A 17,729-nucleotide genomic window follows, 5' to 3' on the forward strand; every position below is an offset into this window, starting at 1 on the left:
AAGAAGAGAATTAACTCGTATGTTTGCAGCCCCCAATACCTCAAGTATATATAGGGGAAGGGGAGGGGCTGCGCCCCCATCTAGGGTTCCCTCCCTAGGGATGGCGGCAGCCCCAAAACCCATCTAGGGTGCGGCCAAGGGGGGGGGAGGGGGAAACTTGCCCCCCAAGCAAGGTGGAGGCACCCCCTCCCCAAACCCTAGGCGCCTTGGGCCCTGGTGGGGGGGGGGGGGCGCACCAGCCCACCTGGGGCTGGTCCCCTCCCACACTTGGCCCATGCAGCCCTCTGGGGTCGGTGGCCTCAGACTGGTGGACCCTCGGGACCCTCCCGGTGGTCCCGGTACGTTACCGATAGCACCCGAAACTCTCCCGGTGACCAAAACAGGACTTCCCATATATAAATCTTTACCTCTGGATCATTCCGGAACTCCTCGTGACGTCCAGGATCTCATCCGGGACTCCGAACAACATTCGGTAACCACGTATATCTATTCCCTATAACCCTAGCACCATCAAACCTTAAGTGTGTAGACCCTACGGGTTCGGGAACCATGCAGACATGACCGAGACGTTCTCCGGTCAATAACCAACAGCGGGATCTGGATACCCATGTTGGCTCCCACACGTTCCACGATGATCTCATCGGATGAACCACGATGTCGAGGATTCAATCAATCCCGTATTCAATTCCCTTTGTCTAGCGGTATAGTACTTGCCTGAGATTCGATCGTCGGTATCCCGATACCTTGTTCAATCTCGTTACCGCAAGTCTCTTTACTCATTCCGTAACACATCATCCCGTGATCAACCCCTTGGTCATATTGTGCACATTATGATGATGTCCTACCGAGTGGGCCCAGAGATACCTCTCCGTCACACGGAGTGACAAATCCCAGTCTCGATTCGTGCCAACCCAACAGACACTTTCGGAGATACCCGTAGTGCACCTTTATAGCCACCCAGTTACGTTGTGATGTTTGGTACACCCAAAGTATTCCTACGGTATCCGGGAGTTGCACAATCTCATGGTCTAAAGAAATGATACTTGACATTAGAAAAGCTTTAGCATACGAACTACATGATCTTTGTGCTAGGCTTAGGATTGGGTCTTGTCCATAACATCATTCTCCTAATGATGTGATCCCGTTACCAACGACATCCAATGTCCATGGTCAGGAAACCGTAACCATCTATTGATCAACGAGCTAGTCAACTAGAGGCTTACTAGGGACATGGTGCTGTCTATGTACACACACATGTATCTGAGTTTCCTATCGATACAATTATAACATGGATAATAAACGATTATCATGAACAAGAAAATATAATAATAATAACTAATTTATTATTGCCTCTAGGGCATATTTCCAACATCCAGAACTTCAACCATAAGGTTATCTAAATGTCTTTTCACAAAAAAACAATAATCTAAATGTCTATGAATATTGTAGAACAACATAATAATTTCTTGCTAGTGAAAATGGGCCACTTCCAATCTACAAAAATAAGAAGAAATCGAGTTAGACATCTGATTGAGCAACCTGAAATGACCAGGGTAGGGAGGGTGGCAGTCAGATGGTGACCCTGCTTTCCTCCCGACGAAACAACGATGGCATGTGTTCCTCCCTTGTAGGCATGGATGCATCTTCCCAGCGGAGAGCTCCTCCCCGATGCACAGCTGGTGGGCCACCGAGGCGGATGGCAGCGAGCTCGCCCACCGAACCCTAGGTCAGGCCAGGGGTGGTCGGCGTGATGATCTGCGAGCTGGGGAGTCGCGGGTGTGTCTGCGCACAACAACGAGGAGCACTAGAGGGGTCTGGATTTGGCCCAGATGTAGTTGTTGGGCGCCTCGCGTGGTGAATCGGAGGCGACTCACATCGCGGTCGTCTTCCTAGTCGTCTCGCGCGGATGGAGTTGGAGTTTGAATTTTGTTGCAATTGGAATCTATCCAACGACCGAGGTCGTTCGCGGTGAAGATCAAACGGCTCACATCAAATCGACCCGAGATCGGACAGTCAGTATCGCATGGGAGTTCCATTGGACGGTCCAAAATCCCTAATCAATGTGGGAGTCTCCTGGGAATGGATAATGGAAAAAAAGCCCAGAAAGCTTGGGCCGTTCCACCAAAGCAGCCGGTACCCCTAAAAAAAAAACCAAAGCAGCCGGTGTCTGGGTCCCACCCTATATTTTCCTCATCTCTTCGTCGTCCTCCCACTTTTTTTCCAGCCCGCCGCCGTCGCCATTGATGCCCGCGCGCCGCCCCCAAAATCCCCCGTCCACACATAGATCGGCACCCAACGCTCAGACGTCCGTCCCCGATCTCCCCGCATCCGGTCAGATCTGCCCGTACCGGGCACCGCGGTGGCTTTAGCTTCCAGCCGGATGCCGCGCGACCTGTCAAGGTCGCCGCCGCGCCGGCGCCGGCCGTCGCCATCCCCGCTTCGCCGCGGACCGGGCTACAGGGAGCGCGTGCCCAGCCGCAGCAGGTCCCCTTATCGCCCCTCCTATAGGTGATCTCCCATGTCACACGCGACCGCGATCTGGCGCGCCTTTACTTTTTCAGCATCTTCGCCGTGTCTGTGTGTCATGTATATATGCCCTGTATAAAGAGTAGGAAGATTCTAGGGGAATGATTATTTTTCCTCTTTAGTTGTTGTTATTATGTCGGGTGTATTTTGAATGCAAACTTGCTAAATGGAATGAATGATTCTTTTGGGTCTCCGCATGGTTGTTTGGACCAGTGGAAGTTGGTCAGTAAGTGATTCTTAGTTAGCTCATGTGAATATGTGATTGTTCTATGATGTATGTAACATTCACGTTGGTGAGGAGCAATTCAGATTACTAGATAATGGCATTCCTGTCTTTCACCAAATTTAACATGGCTTCTTGGTTATGTTCACGGTACTACTCAAACCCTGTTTGGAAGAAGAAAAATAAATCTGAAACAAGGTTTATCTTGGAACGGAATATTGGTATCTATTCAGAAGTGTTTGTAACCCTTTTTTCACCATGCCATGAGGTTAGACTGAGGGTGGAGAGGGGAGAGCAAGGTAGTGTTACATGCCTTGGGGGTGCACGCCTGCCCACTTACATGGTTAGCTGGTGTTTCTATCCAGTTTGGATCGTGCAACAACCAACAAGCCAACAACACTTCCGTTTGCACCAGTAAATGATTTGCTGATCTTTCTTTTCTCTAAACACCAAGTCTCGTACTGGTTTAGTGGGCAGTCCAGCCTAAAAAGAAACACTAATGACAATACCTCATGCTGGTTTGGATGAGCAGTCATGCAAGCTGCTAGATTGTCTTCGGTAATCCTGACCAGTGAGATACTTTTTTGGACTTCCTGGCTGCTCGTCCACTTTGTGTTAAACCCCCACCTCACCTGCAGTTAACAATATTGGTCTAGTTTAGCCAACCTTCATTTACGTCCTAGTTTCGCCACTTATTGAGATGGCAATGGATGAATGCCATACGCCTTACCAGGGTCCAGGGCACACTGTCTTCTTGGACATCTTTAGGTGAACACGCTGCAGAGGCCAAAAGAGGCCCGAAGAAGGGGAATGTGGGCAATTGGTGGATAAGTGTGGAGTTTCTTCTGTTATCGATCTTCTAATATGATATAGGAACCACCAAATCAGTTGCATCCATTTACATCCAAACCAAGAAAAAAAATGTTGAACAAGGAACACATATGGAAGCAGCTTGGAACATATGAGCAGATGATGCTTGAACATAGTTACTGCCTCACTGGTACTCTACGAGTCTACGTTGCTTGCCTGTATAGACTGACAAGTGACAAGAGTTCCTTCAGTAAAAAGCATGGAACCTACAAAGATTTTTACTCTATGCTGTATTGCTGTGGAATCCTCCAAAGTTCTAACGATGTTTGAGGTAACTGCTTCCGCTTACTTTTTAGGGCTTCTATAAGTGACGGTGATTACCTGTTTTATGTTATCGTATCATGCTCCTATTTTTGTCCTCACAATGGCAACCTTTATATTGCAGAAGGAAGAGCCCTTCACCTTCCTCTCCCAGGAGGCGCAGGAGTCCATCCCCATCAAAAAGCCATTACAAAAGAAAGAGAAGTCCGAGTGTCACTGGTTCTCCAGTTGCCAAAGCAAGTCCCCATCTTGGATCTACAGAGAATAAGAATGCCGTTGATAAGCAAAGGCTAGAAGAAGAAAAGAAAAGGTAGGGAGTATCTGCTTTGCTATTTAGAATCTAGATTATGCCATACAAACCAAATTGTTTACTCTCTCTTTGCCATACCTCTTTCACGATGTTGACAAGCTAGTCATTAATGAACATTTTCATAGTGCTATTGTACTGTATTCATCTAGCTGCTGTTTTCACCACGACACGAGGTCAGGTTCTATTGGCTAACTGTACTCTAAATTATACGCTCTTCTGAATACATGTACTGCAATTTGCTCTAGTTTTTTTCTTTCTGTATATACACAGTGCAATTCAATCATGTTTTTATTGAACTGTAATGAACAAATACTTTCAAATATTAATGTTAATTTGATAATTGTTTCTTATCTGTGTTGCTTTGCTTATGAAATGAAGGCACATCCAAAACTTGTTTTTGCTAGTAGCCTAGTACACTTATTCCCCCCCCCCCCCCCCCCCCCCCCCCCCCCCGTAGATATAACGATTGCTTAACCACCACGCTGTGAGAGTGTCGAGCTGTCTAAAAAAAATGCCACCTAACCGCTTTAGTTGTAAGGTAGTAACTCCGAAAAAATAAAATATTTTTATGTTTGCAGTGTGCATTGAACTATGTTGAATTTATAACCCTTAGTGGGAAATGAAATTAGTTGCCTACTTGTAAGCATTGTACTATCACCAGACGTTCATTTTCTGTCTTATCTTGGTAATTAATATGTGCTCTTGATCATAGTATATTTAGTCAGGTTGCCTGAGGCTTGCAGCTCTCGTTCTTATGCTTATTCAACTGAAAGTGCCAGATATAATTTAGAATGATAAATGTGTTATTTGTGGTTGTAGCTACTTGCTCGGTTCCAATTTCCTGGTGTTCCTTTCTTTTAGCTTAGTTTTGATGTGTGTTTTGGCTTCCTGTAAAAATCAGAGTAGCAGAATTTGTTCTGGTTGCTCAATATAGATTAATGTTCTGGCTGTTGAATATGGATTAATTTGTTCACTGCACTGACATGTAACTTATTGACGGGAATGAAACCAAAGTAGCAGAATTTTAAATATGCACCATTACCATGGTGTCGTTCCAGTTTTTTTTTGTCTGTCACCTGTCAATTGAAAAGTGTGCTAACGTCTTTTTGTTGTTTGCACTAACGAGTCACAATAAGCAACTGAATTGGTAAAAAAGTTTAATGCATGATTGGTTTGATATTCCCTCGGATGCATGCAGAAATATGATTTAGTTGGAATATTGAGATGCTTACATGATTAGTTCTAAATCTGCCACAAGTTACTCTTGACATTCTTCTCTACAGGCTTTTCTGAAGGAAGGTACTGCTATAGTTCCACTTGTTATATTTGATGATGCAATTGGTGATCCTTTATCTACTCTTGACCAGTTTTGCTAATTCGTTTTTTGGATCTGGAATCATAATAGAGGTATGCCTAAAATGCATTAGTCTGTATTCAACACTATGCTGATGAAAGGTATAGTTGATGATAGATAGTGTTAAAGATTCTAAATCTGCCCCTTGCTTTTGTGCCCTTAGGTATTTGATGGGAGTGTTGGCATCTGTCAATATTTTCTTTTGCAAAGTACACTTCATTAACTTCTTCTCACAATTGCAGGCGTCAAAAAGAAGTTGAACTAAGGCTATTAGAGGAGGAAACTACAAAAAGAGTTGAGCAAGCTATTAGGAAACAAGTTGAGGATAGTTTGAATTCTGAGGAAATCAAACATGAAATACAGCGTCGAATTGATGAAGGGCGGAAAAGGATACATGAGGAGGTTGCTGCCCAAATTGACAAAGAGAAGGTGTCTGCCTTGGTTGAAGCCCAGCAGAGAGCGGTAAGGGCATCTCCAGTCCTTAGATCATAAACCGGCCTTAATCTGGGCCCATCTGACATGCTATAGCAAAATAAGAATCTTACGATGTTTAAGGACTATGTGGGCCTTAGGCTGGGGCCCACATGCCAGTTTCCTTTTTCTTTCACCCAACCACTCATCTCTTCATGCGTGTGCTCTTGGGATGAAGTAGAGTCGATCGGCCAAGGGAAGTAGAACTGTAGTTTGCATTTGTAACCATTTGTATTGCTTTATGCATCACGGAGAGAGGAGAGAGAACATGGTTTTGTATTGCTTGTGGGTGGGTCACGCCGCTATGGGCAACCCCAGCAATTTTCTGACTAAGGTCTACTCTCACAATGCTTAATATACTAAAGTCGACCTCAAGGGCCTTATGGCCGGGCTTATTTCCACATTGGAGAAGCCATAAACTCCTTTGCCGCTGCCATGTTTTCTGCTGGCTCGTATTGTGCACCTTCGCATGATTCTTTAGTTCTTGTTGCAGCACTGCTTGTCATAACTCATGGAAGCTTATTTTTAGAATAACCTCATGAGAGCTTATGTTTGTCATTGCCGCAGGAACGTGAGAAGAAAGAGCGAGAAGAGCTAGAGAAGAAGCTCGAAGAGGAGCGAAAGAAAGCAGAGGAGGCTCAGATGATGGTAGCCATGGAGCAGCAGCAGAAAGAGCTGGAGCGGTACCAGGAGCTGGAGAGGCTTCAGAAGGAGAGGGAGGAAGCCATGAAGCAGAAGCAAATGGAGGAGCAGCAGCAGAAGCAGAACCAGATTAAGCTGCTGGGCAAGAACAAGTCGCGACCAAAGCTGTCGTTCTCTCTTGGGATGAAGTAGATCAGTCGATTGGCCAAGGGAAATTAGCGCTGTAGTTTGCATTTGTAACCATTTGTCTGAAACCGATGATTGCTGGTAAGTTGGTCGCGCAAACGATTCGTGTTGTGTTAAAAGCTGTTTTTATCATCTGCTGTTGTAAGCTCGATGCTATTTTCCGATTGCCCTGTTTTTGCGCTGTGTTATCTTCCCGCTCCGACGCAAGATGTTGATTGGTTGTAGTGCGAAAACATCCTGTCAAAATATGAAAATGCTGGTAGAGCAGAGGCTCGGAGGGCATTCCAGGGTCACCTTGTTTATCACCTCGTGATGAATCATAGCTAAGAAATGAAGCTTGTACAAATAAGATTTATTCGAGTCCTATGACAAGGAGACACGCCAAACAAATACAACAAGAAAGGTGAACATAAAAAAAAGAGAGGTGAATGCACTCTTGGATGATCATAATTCAAATATCCATGAGAATTATATACTAAGTCTTGTGTGATATCCATGAGAATTACTTTAAGCTCATCGAGAAACAAAATCTACTACGCTGAAACAAATTTAAAGAGAGATGGTTCATCTCTATGGAAAACATGTTTTTGGCGATAAGACCAACCAGTTACACCTCGAAAGAATAGCAAGCCATCTCAACCATCAACTGTTTCACACGCATTCTCATAATTCGTTTGAGATCTTGTTGCATCATGCAACCAATATGGGTGTGCCCGGTTGCCCGCATTGAGCCTAACCAGGCTCGTGCAAGGCGAAATTGAATTATTTGGTTGCCTGCATTCACTATTTGGGCTGCATCCCACAGATTTTAAGGCACCTCCCAGCCAGCCCTGCTAGGAACGATCGAACCGACAGTCCAGCGAGCCATGCTCCAGCGATGCAGGGGAGGGGAACGTGGCGCCGAGCTCATGCGGCCACGTAGATGTTGCGAGCTCGCGTGCGTCTCCAAAAAGCGGCGGGAAGACATGTCTAGTGTGCTCCATTGCTTCCTGGTTGAATTGTTGCTTTTCTGTCATGGTAGGACAAGTGTTATGTGGTGTTCCAAGGGAAGGTTCCAGGCGTTTACAGTTCATGGAAAGCATGCGTCAAACAAGTGACGGGTTACAAAAACAACTGCTACACAGGGTTTAAGAGTAGGCAGGCGGGAGGGGATGCTTACTCCAAGGCCGTGCTCAAGCAGACGGGCAGTGTTGAAGTGGGCAAGTCGGATCGACAGATCGGACTGAAGAACTTCATCATCATCGTCCAATTCACCGTGGTTGTAGTCCTATTTTATTGGTGTGGTCGGTATGATCGTGTGTAAGATGTAGCTGGTAAGCTCATCACGTAGGGTACAAGGTAAGCAGATCTTGCTGCCTGTATGCAACCAAACACCATTTAGTTGCATCAGCCGGTGCAGGGGTCATCTGCGTCGGCGGTGCCGGCGAGGCAGCACAAGCAGAGCATGCCGGCGGCTGGTGGTGGGCCATCGCCGCGTCAGAGCTCTCGAGAGGCGGGTGCCCCATCCCAGGAGGATGACCCCCACAGGTCAAACCAGATGGTGGACCGGTCAGAGGCTGGCCACCCCATCCCGATGGAAAGCGGGGCCGACCGTATGGTGGATGGACACGTGGAAATGAACAGCCCCAGCGAGGCGTCCGACAAGCTGTGGAGTACGGTCGAAGTGCAGGAATCGATGGCGACCCCTATGTCGTCTTGTGGGTCTAGAAGCCTCTCCCACCAACCAGAGCTGACTGATATGTCACCTGAGATGTCTCCTGCCTCGGTGAATAATCCCAACGGCACGATGGGCAGCGCGGAGACTGCTTTGGCAGAGATTGGTGGACCGTGTCCGCGGATTGTGAGTGGTGGTGACAACTGGCAGGTGCTGGTGGGGCATAGTATTCCTATTGGTTCCTGGGATCTGATGCTGCCTGATCTAGACAGGGACCCCACTCGCATGCCCAGACAACTCCTCACCCTGGAGGATTTAAATACCAGTTGGGACGGATCCCGAGGTGATTCAGATCCGGTGCTCTTGGAGGTGGATACTTGTGGGATGCGTGGCGCCATGCAACTGGCTGTGCATGCCCTGCCATGCAGGGCGGATGTGACCACATTTCGGGTCACTTTATCGGCGGATTCAGAGGAGGCTGGGCAGTTGTGTGAGCAGGAGGAAGAGGTTGCATGCACACCTACACCCAGGCCCGCGGGCGAGGAAGCGCGCCGATTGGTAGATCAGTTCTGCGCTCAGGTGCAAAAACCACTGGACCCTATCCTCGATAGGCCCAACGATCGTGTGCCACCCGCATCTACAAGGAGGCCAAGGCAGAAGCGTCCGCCTATCTCCAGCCCGCGATGCAGTGTGCGGCTTGTCAAGGGACCGGGCCGACGGTCGGTGGGGTCCAAGCAGCAGCAGATTCTCATACGCAAGCTTTGCCTGGCGAACGAGGCAGAAGTGATTACAGATGAGGCACTGCAAGCATATGTGGGATTGTTCTCAAAACCGCTCATGGATGGACATGTGGCCGCGATTCTTGCCTTGTTCGGGTGGGAGGCACCGATTGATCCGTTGTAGGAGGAGGGGATGACGGGAGAGGCCCAGTAGTAGGGGAAAGTGCAAGTGGAGGTAGGAATACGACATGGATATACAACCATACAAACTTCTCTTGTGGAATGTGCGCGGTCTCAACTCGCTTGCTAGACGGAGTACGATATACCAGGTGGTCGTGGCGGCTGACCCTGCCATTGTATGCTTCCAGGAGACAAAAATGGAGGTGATGACACTAGACATTGTAAGGCATTGTCTTGGGAATAAATTTGAGAATTTCTTCTACTTACCGGCTGCGGGGACTCGGGGAGGAATCCTGATCGCATGGGATGAAACGGTTTTCAAGCTCTCGAACCCACATTACACCACCAACACGGTAACAACCCTCGTCTCCCAGATGAATGGGAGCCCTTGGTGGATCACGGGTGTGTATGGCCCCCAATCGGATGTGGACAAGGCAATGTTCATGCAGGAACTTGTAGACATCAGAGAGCTACATGCTGGTCCATGGATCATTGCGGGTGATTTCAACCTGCTCGTCAACCCACATGACAAAAACAATGATGCGGTGAAAAGGCGCATGTTTGCTAAGTTTCGGAGGAAAACGAACATGTTGGAACTGAAGGAGATGTACCTAAATGGGCGCAGCTACACTTGGTCGAATGAGAGGAGAAGGCCAACTATGGAGAAAATAGACCACATGTTCACCACCAATTGCTGGGATGATTTACACCCAGCTGCTTTTCTCATGGCCTTCTCTTGGATCTCAAGGAAGATTTCGCGTATGGGAGATGGTTCCGTTTTGAGCAGTTCTGGACCAAGGCAGAGGGATTCTTTGAGATAGTGGAGGTGGCTTGGAACTTGGTCGTTGTTGAAGGGAATGCCTATGTCGTTCTGGACAAGAAGTTGCGGGCCACTGCCAAGGCCTTGCAACGGTGGAGCGATAGGTGGATTGGAAACGTAAGGCTGCAAATCGCAATCGCTTTGGAAGTGATCGCCAGGCTTGATACGTCAATGGATAACAGAGCACTGTCGGATGCAGAATTCGAGCTACACAAGATCCTTAAGAGAAAGTTGTTGGGACTGTGCTCGCTGCAGAAATCGATTGCCCACTAGAGATCAAGAATTCTACAACTGAAGGAAGGGGAGGCCAACACGTTTTATTTCCAAAGGCACGCCAGGCATCGCCAACGGAAAAACCTTATCTTGTCCCCTGCCTCGGATGGACATATATACACAGGGCAGGACAACGTTGCGGCTGCAGTGGACGCATATTATGGGAAACTGCTGGGATCAGTCGTGGAAAGGCGCAGCACTATCAACTTGGAGGTGCTAGAATTGCCGTCGAGAGACTTAGCGCACTTGGATGCGCCCTTTTGTGCACAAGAGGTGGAGAGGGTCGTCAAGGCAATGCCCCTGGACAAGGCACCGGAGCCAGACGGGTTCACAAGCCGGTTCTATGCAACTTGTTGGACGATCATCAAAGATGATTTCATGAGAGCACTTGGAGAATTCCACGTGGGCAACATGATGGGTATGCAAGCAATCAACAAAGCTATGGTCTCCCTGTTGCCGAAGAAAGTGGGTGCGGTGGATATCAAGGACTACAGGCCAGTCAGCCTAAACCATGGTGTAGTGTATATCTTTGACAAGATACTTGCTGCCCGACTGGCAGAAGATCTCCCGCTGCTGGTGGGCAATCATCAAAGTGCTTTCGTGCGCGGCAGATCCCTGCATGACAATTTCATGCTAGAGCAGGGGACAGCACGCAGATTGCACGCTCTGAAGGACCCTACGGTTCTCGTCAAACTGGACATCTCCAAGGCGTTTGATTCAGTTTAGTGGCCATTCCTGCTCGAGGTTTTAACGCACATGGGTTTTGGTACAAAGTGGATATCATGGATATGTGGTTTTCTCGCGACCTCATCCACGAAGATCTCGGTCAATGGTACTCCCGGAGAAAAAATCTTCAACTGTCAGGTGCTAAGACAAGGAAGCCCACTTTCGCCCATGCTGTTCATATTATGCATGGAACCGCTTCAGAGGATTTTTGCTCACGCGACAACGAGGGATTTAGTGGCCCCTCTAGCACGGACTGGTTTGAAGCATCGGGTCTCGATGTATGCGGATGATGTGATGATCTTTCTGAAACCCAAGGAAAAAGACATATTGACCTGCTCAGCGATCCTGGACTTGTTCGGACATGCCTCTGGCCTCAAAGTTAACAGGCAAAAGAGTTCTACACTACCGATTAGATGCACTCAAGAGGAAATGCAGCTGCTGTCTGATATGCTGGGATGTACGCTCGCCACGTTTCCATGTCGATACCTAGGCTTGCTTCTCTCTCTCCATAAGCAAGGTGCCGCGCAGTTCCAGGACCTGGTTGAGAAAATTGCAACGCGGCTGCCGTTTTGAAGGCGACCTCACTGCCCAAGAGCAGCATGATGATCCTAGTCCAGTTGGTACTGTCGGCCATATCGGTACATGCCATGCTTGCCATGGGTCTTCCCACAAAAATGATCAAGGCACTAGTGAAAATCTGCAAAAGCTTCCTATGGTGTGGAAAAGAGGATGCAGGTGGATGGAAGTGTGCAGTAGCATGGGACATGGTCTGCCGACCTAGATGGGCAGGTGGACTGGGAGTGACCAACCTCAAGTGGATGAATATTGCGCTCCAAGCGAAGTGGACGTGGCTTCAGCGGGCAGATGCTACCAGGCCATGGGCGGAGTTCAACTTCAACATTCCAGATGAAGCCAGAGCTCTGTTCCAGGCAGCGGCAAGAGTGGAGCTTGGAGATGGCAAGACGACCCTTTTTTGGGAAGACAGGTGGTGCAATGGCTATCGGCTTCAGGAGTTGGCCCCAAGGATATATGCCAAAGTAACCAAGAGGGTGAGATGCACAAGGATAGTGGAGGAGGCAATGCTCCACGCATCATGGGCAAGAGATGTTGGTCCAAACTTGAACGAGGATGAGCTTGGCCAATTAATGCAACTTTGGGCACAGGTGGAAGGCATGAACTTGGAGGCACAGCGGTCGGATCGGCTTGTATGGTCATGGGAGAAGAATGGCCAGTTCTCGGTCCGATCGGCATATGCGGCTAGATTTGCCACGCGTCATGTCTCACCCACAGGTGGCTTCACTTGGGCATCGAAGGCCCTCTTATGGTGCCGCTTCTTCGTGCGGCTCGCGCTTATGGGCATAGTGTGGACTTCGGACAGGCTTGCACGGCGAGGGCTTCCGCACCAGGACACTTGCCCATTTTGCGACCAGGAGGAGGAAATTATTGACCACCTCCTGACCAGTTGTGTCTTCGTGCGTGAAGTCTGGGCAAAGGTAGGACTCATCATGGGCATGATTCGGCACAAGGAGAGGACCTACAGGCATGGATCACTCGGGTGGCACAATTTGGGAGATACACAAAGACGGCGCGTGCCACTCAGATACTTGTCCTCTGGGAGCTATGGAAACATCGTAACTCGATCGTGTTTGACGGTAAGGCCCCGGATGTGCGGCATGTGCTAAGAAGAATACAAGCTAAGGGCGAAATATGGAAGCAGGCAGGCCCCCTGCACGAGGATCTTAACATCCTTCTAGTAGATCTAGAGGTAGCGGGTGGGTGTACGGTGAGTAATCCATCGGTAGCTAGCATGGTGGATTGCGTTGTGTACGCGTCATGTAAATAATGTGGATGGGGATCTCTCCCCTTTCCTTCCATCAATATATGATACACACACTCTGTTGGAAATATGCCCTAGAGGCAATAATAAAATGGTTATTATTGTATTTCCTTGTTCATGATAATTGTCTATTATTCATGCTATAATTGTATTGACCCGAAACCGCAATACATGTGTGAACACATAGACCACAACATGTCCCTAGTGAGCCTCTAGTTGACTAGCTCGATGATCAACAGATGGTCATGGTTTCCTGACCATGGACATTGGATGTCATTGATAACGGGATCACATCATTAGGAGAATGATGTGATGGACAAGACCCAATCCTAAGCCTAGCACAAGATCGTGTAGTTCGTATGCTAAAGCTTTTCTAAATGTCAATTATCTTTTCCTTAGACCATGAGATTGTGCAACTCCCGGATACCGTAGGAATGCTTTGGGTGTACCAAACATCACAACGTAACTGGGTGGCTATAAAGGTGCACTACGGGTATCTCCAAAAGTGTCTGTTGGGTTGGCACGAATCTAGACTGGGATTTGTCACTCCGTGTGACGGACAGGTATCTCTAGGCCCACTCGGTAGGACATCATCATAATGTGCACAATGTGATCAAGGAGTTGATCGCGGGATGATGTGTTACGGAATGAGTAAAGAGAGTTGCCGGTAACGAGATTGAACAAGGTATCGGGATATCGACGATCGAATCTTGGGCAAGTACTATACCGCTAGACAAAGGGAATTGTATACGGGATTGATTGAATCCTTGACATCGTGGTTCATCCGATGAGATCATCGTGGAACATGTGGGAGCCAACATGAGTATCCAGATCCCGCTGTTGGTTATTGGCCGGAGAGTTGTCTCGGTCATGTCTGCATGGTTCCCGAACCCGTAGGGTCTACACACTTAAGGTTCGATGGCGCTAGGGTTATAGGGAATAGATATACGTGGTTACCGAATGTTGTTCGGAGTCCTGGATGAGATCCTGGACGTCACGAGGAGTTCCGGAATGGCCCGGAGGTAAAGATTTATATATAGGAAGTGAGGTTTTGGTCACTCGAAGTGTTCCGGGCATCACCGGTAATGTACCAGGACCACCGGAAGGGTCCGGGGGTCCACCGGGAGGGGCCACCAGCCCCAGAGGCTTGCGTGGGCCAATAGTGGGAAGGGACCAGCCCCTAGGTGGGCTGGTGTGCCCCCCACCAAGGCCCAAGGCGTCTCAAGAGAAGAGGGGGGCAAACCCTAGGGCAGATGGGCCCTAAGGCCCACCCCAGGTGCGCCTCCCCCTCTCCCCCTTTGGCCGCCACCCTAGATGGGATCTAGGGGCTGCCGCACCCCTTGGGGTGGGAACCCTAGAGGGGGCGCAACCCCCTCCCTTCCCCCATATATAGTTGAGATCTAGGGGCTGCCCAACACATGAGTTATTCTCTCCAAGGCGCAGCCCTACCTCTCTCCCTCCTCATCTCTCGCAGTGCTTGGCGAAGCCCTGCTGGAGTGCCACGCTCCTCCATCACCACCACGCCATTGTGCTGTTGCTGGACGGAGTCTTCCCCAACCTCTCCCTCTCTCCTTGCTGGATCAAGGCATGGGAGACGTCACCGGGCTGCATGTGTGTTGAACGCGGAGGTGCCGTCCGTTCGGCACTAGGATCTTTGGTGATTTGGATCACGACGAGTACGACTCCCTCAACCCCGTTCTCTTGAACGCTTCCGCTTAGCAATCTACAAGGGTATGTAGATGCACTACCCTTCCCCTCGTTGCTAGATTACTCCATAGATTGATCTTGGTGATGCGTAGAAATTTTTGAATTTCTACTATGTTCCCCAACAGTGGCATCATGAGCTAGGTCTATTGCGTAGATTCTATGCACGAGTAGAACACAAGTTGTTGTGGGCGTTGATTTTGTTCAATATGCTTACCATTACTAGTCCTATCTTGTTTCGACGGTATTGTGGGATGAAGCAGCCCGGACCGACCTTACACGTACACTTACCTGAGACAGGTGCCACCGACTGACATGCACTTGTTGCATAAGGTGGCTAGCGGGTGCCAGTCTCTCCCACTTTAGTTGGACCGGATTCGATGAAAAGGGTCCTTATGAAGGGTAAATAGCAATTGGCATATCACGTTGTGGCTTTCGCATAGGTAAGAAACGTTCTTGCTAGAAACTCATAGCAGCCACATAAAACATGCAAACAACAATTAGAGAACGTCTAACTTGTTTTTGCAGGGTATGCTATGTGATGTGATATGGCCAAAAGAATGTGATGAATGATATGTGATGTATGAGATTGATCATGTTCTTGTAATAGGAATCACGACTTGCATGTCGATGAGTATGACAACTGGTAGGAGCCATAGGAGTTGTCTTTATTTATTGTATGACCTGCGTGTCACTGAATAACGCCATGTAATTACTTTACTTCATTGCTAAATCGTTAGCCATAGTAGTAGAAGTAATAGTTGGCTGGACAACTTCATGGAGACACGATGATGGAGATCATGGTGTCATGCCGGTGACGATGATGATCATGGAGCCCCGAAGATGGAGATCAGAAGGAGCAAAATGATATTGGCCATATCATGTCATTTTTTGATTGCATGTGATGTTTATCATGTTTATGCATCTTATTTTCTTAGAACGACGGTAGTAAATAAGATGATCCCTCATAATAATTTCAAGAAAGTGTTCCCCCTAACTGTGCACCGTTGGGAAAGTTCGTTGTTCGAAGCACCACATGATGATCGGGTGTGATAGTTTCTAACGTTCACATACAACGGGTGTAAGACAGATTTACACATGCAAAACACTTAGGTTGACTTGACGAGCCTAGCATGTACATACATGGCACTACAAGAAATATGTCAACTTGTGACCACCACTATTGGTCACTGAAAGGTCACAAATTTCCATTTGCGACCTTTTTGTGACCAAAAACACAAGGTCAAAAGCTGGCCGTCATAAACTGACTATAGCGACCTTTCTTCTGGAATGGTCGAAGACGTTTACGACCAAAATATGTCCACTATGGCGTTTTGGTCACTAGCAACCTCCCCAGGCCACGTAGGCATCCAGCGTGGCAAGCTGATGTGGCACAAGATTCAGCCCGGTCCAATTCAGTTTTCTACATGGGCCTAGCCCATTAATTCAGCCTTTCTATATTTTTTTTGTCGTTTTTTGGTCGACTTCATGGGCCTGGCCCAACATTGCAGCCTTTTTTATTATTGGGCCTTGGCCTTTTCGTCTAAATAATTATAATTTCCTTTTTTTAATTAAATGGGTCCACCAGTCAGATGGGTCCCGGTTGTCAGGTTCTGGTAACTGGGTCCGATTTGTCATATTCTGGTAAGTGGGTCCCATCTATCAGGCTCATATTCTTCATATTCGAACCAGTTTTTAAATGGGCGGACAAAAATCACACATAATACTTTAAATAAGAGCCACCAGATCCTTACAAGTGTAATACAGTGGCAATCACAGTAATGACTACAAGTGTAATACAATACTTTACAAGCTTTACAAGCAATCACAAACTCACAACATGCCAAACTCGTTGGACTACAATAGTGATATGAACAACATGCCGAACTAGCTGAACTAGCTGGACAACTGTAGTTAGGGCTGGGAACAAACAAAACGACCTTCAAGAAAACAGACAACATGCCTTCCTCGGTCGCCCTGTTACATGAATCAGCAGGGAAGAATCAGAAAAGGTGAAGAATCAGAACAAACCATTCAAGAAAAGGAAACTTATTTAGAATGATAACAAAAATTGAGCTAGTACCATGCTTTTTGTTCTCCAGCTAGTTAAAATGAGATAACTCGTTCATACAAGAAAACATAGACGCAATATGAAAACACAGCAGGATTGACAAGTACACAGCAGGATTCAATAATGTTTTAGGATTGCAAGACACCAATATAAGCTAGAATTGACAAGTACACATCAAGATTCAATTCATCTTGCCCATATACAGCAACCAACAGACATCTAACATTTCAACATGCACATACAATTTATTTACTTATTTTTGAGCAAAACCGCCCACTGCCAAACAGAATGTCCTTTCATTTGATAAACAGAATGCATACAAACTAATTAGCAGTACTATATATGATGCAGCATACGGACATAATTTCTACCTTGTTATCATTAGGGAGCAACAGGGGGTGGGGGAAGATTTCGATCGGCTTCGTGTCAGCTGCCATCACCACAAACTCAGAGTCTTGGTAGCTAGGGAAAATAGAAAACAGAGATTAAAAATCATAGGAACTGAAATTAGTAGGACCGACCAAAGCACGCAGCTAGGGACTGGTCACCTTCAAGGTAGAACAATGAATTAACTAGTTTTAGTCAAAGTCGTAAGCATGCACATACAGACATACATACGAATTGAACCAGAATCCATGTATGTCTGTGCACTTAATTGCAGGTTCTATCCAACTTGCAATTGGAAGGAGTACAACCTAGTTTACTAGCAACCTAACAAAAGATTCAGGTTCTTGGTTTGGTGCATGAATCCTGCTGTCGTAGACAGACAGAGAGGAAAGAGCACTGACGGCACAACTACGACAGCAGAGCGATGCGAGCCAGTCAGGCAGTGCTTGATAAGCTATTGATAAGCAGTTTGCACACAATTAGCAGGCAACCAAAAAAGTAATGTTGTATACTGT

The 17,729-nt window shown here is 47.5% G+C and overlaps 1 protein-coding gene across 1 annotated transcript; it reads left to right on the forward strand.

Annotated features, from left to right (window-relative positions):
- Positions 1–2,173: 2,173 nt before the first annotated feature.
- LOC123139432 (uncharacterized protein At1g10890) lies at positions 2,174–6,975 on the forward strand. The gene is made up of 4 exons (XM_044559236.1): positions 2,174–2,508; positions 4,005–4,190; positions 5,787–6,006; positions 6,583–6,975. The coding sequence occupies exons 1-4, from the start codon at positions 2,381–2,383 to the stop codon at positions 6,847–6,849; spliced, it is 801 nt and encodes a 266-aa protein (XP_044415171.1). The 5' UTR covers positions 2,174–2,380; the 3' UTR covers positions 6,850–6,975.
- Positions 6,976–17,729: the final 10,754 nt, after the last annotated feature.

This window comes from Triticum aestivum, chromosome 6B (assembly GCF_018294505.1).
Source record: "Triticum aestivum cultivar Chinese Spring chromosome 6B, IWGSC CS RefSeq v2.1, whole genome shotgun sequence".
NCBI lineage: Eukaryota > Viridiplantae > Streptophyta > Magnoliopsida > Poales > Poaceae > Triticum > Triticum aestivum.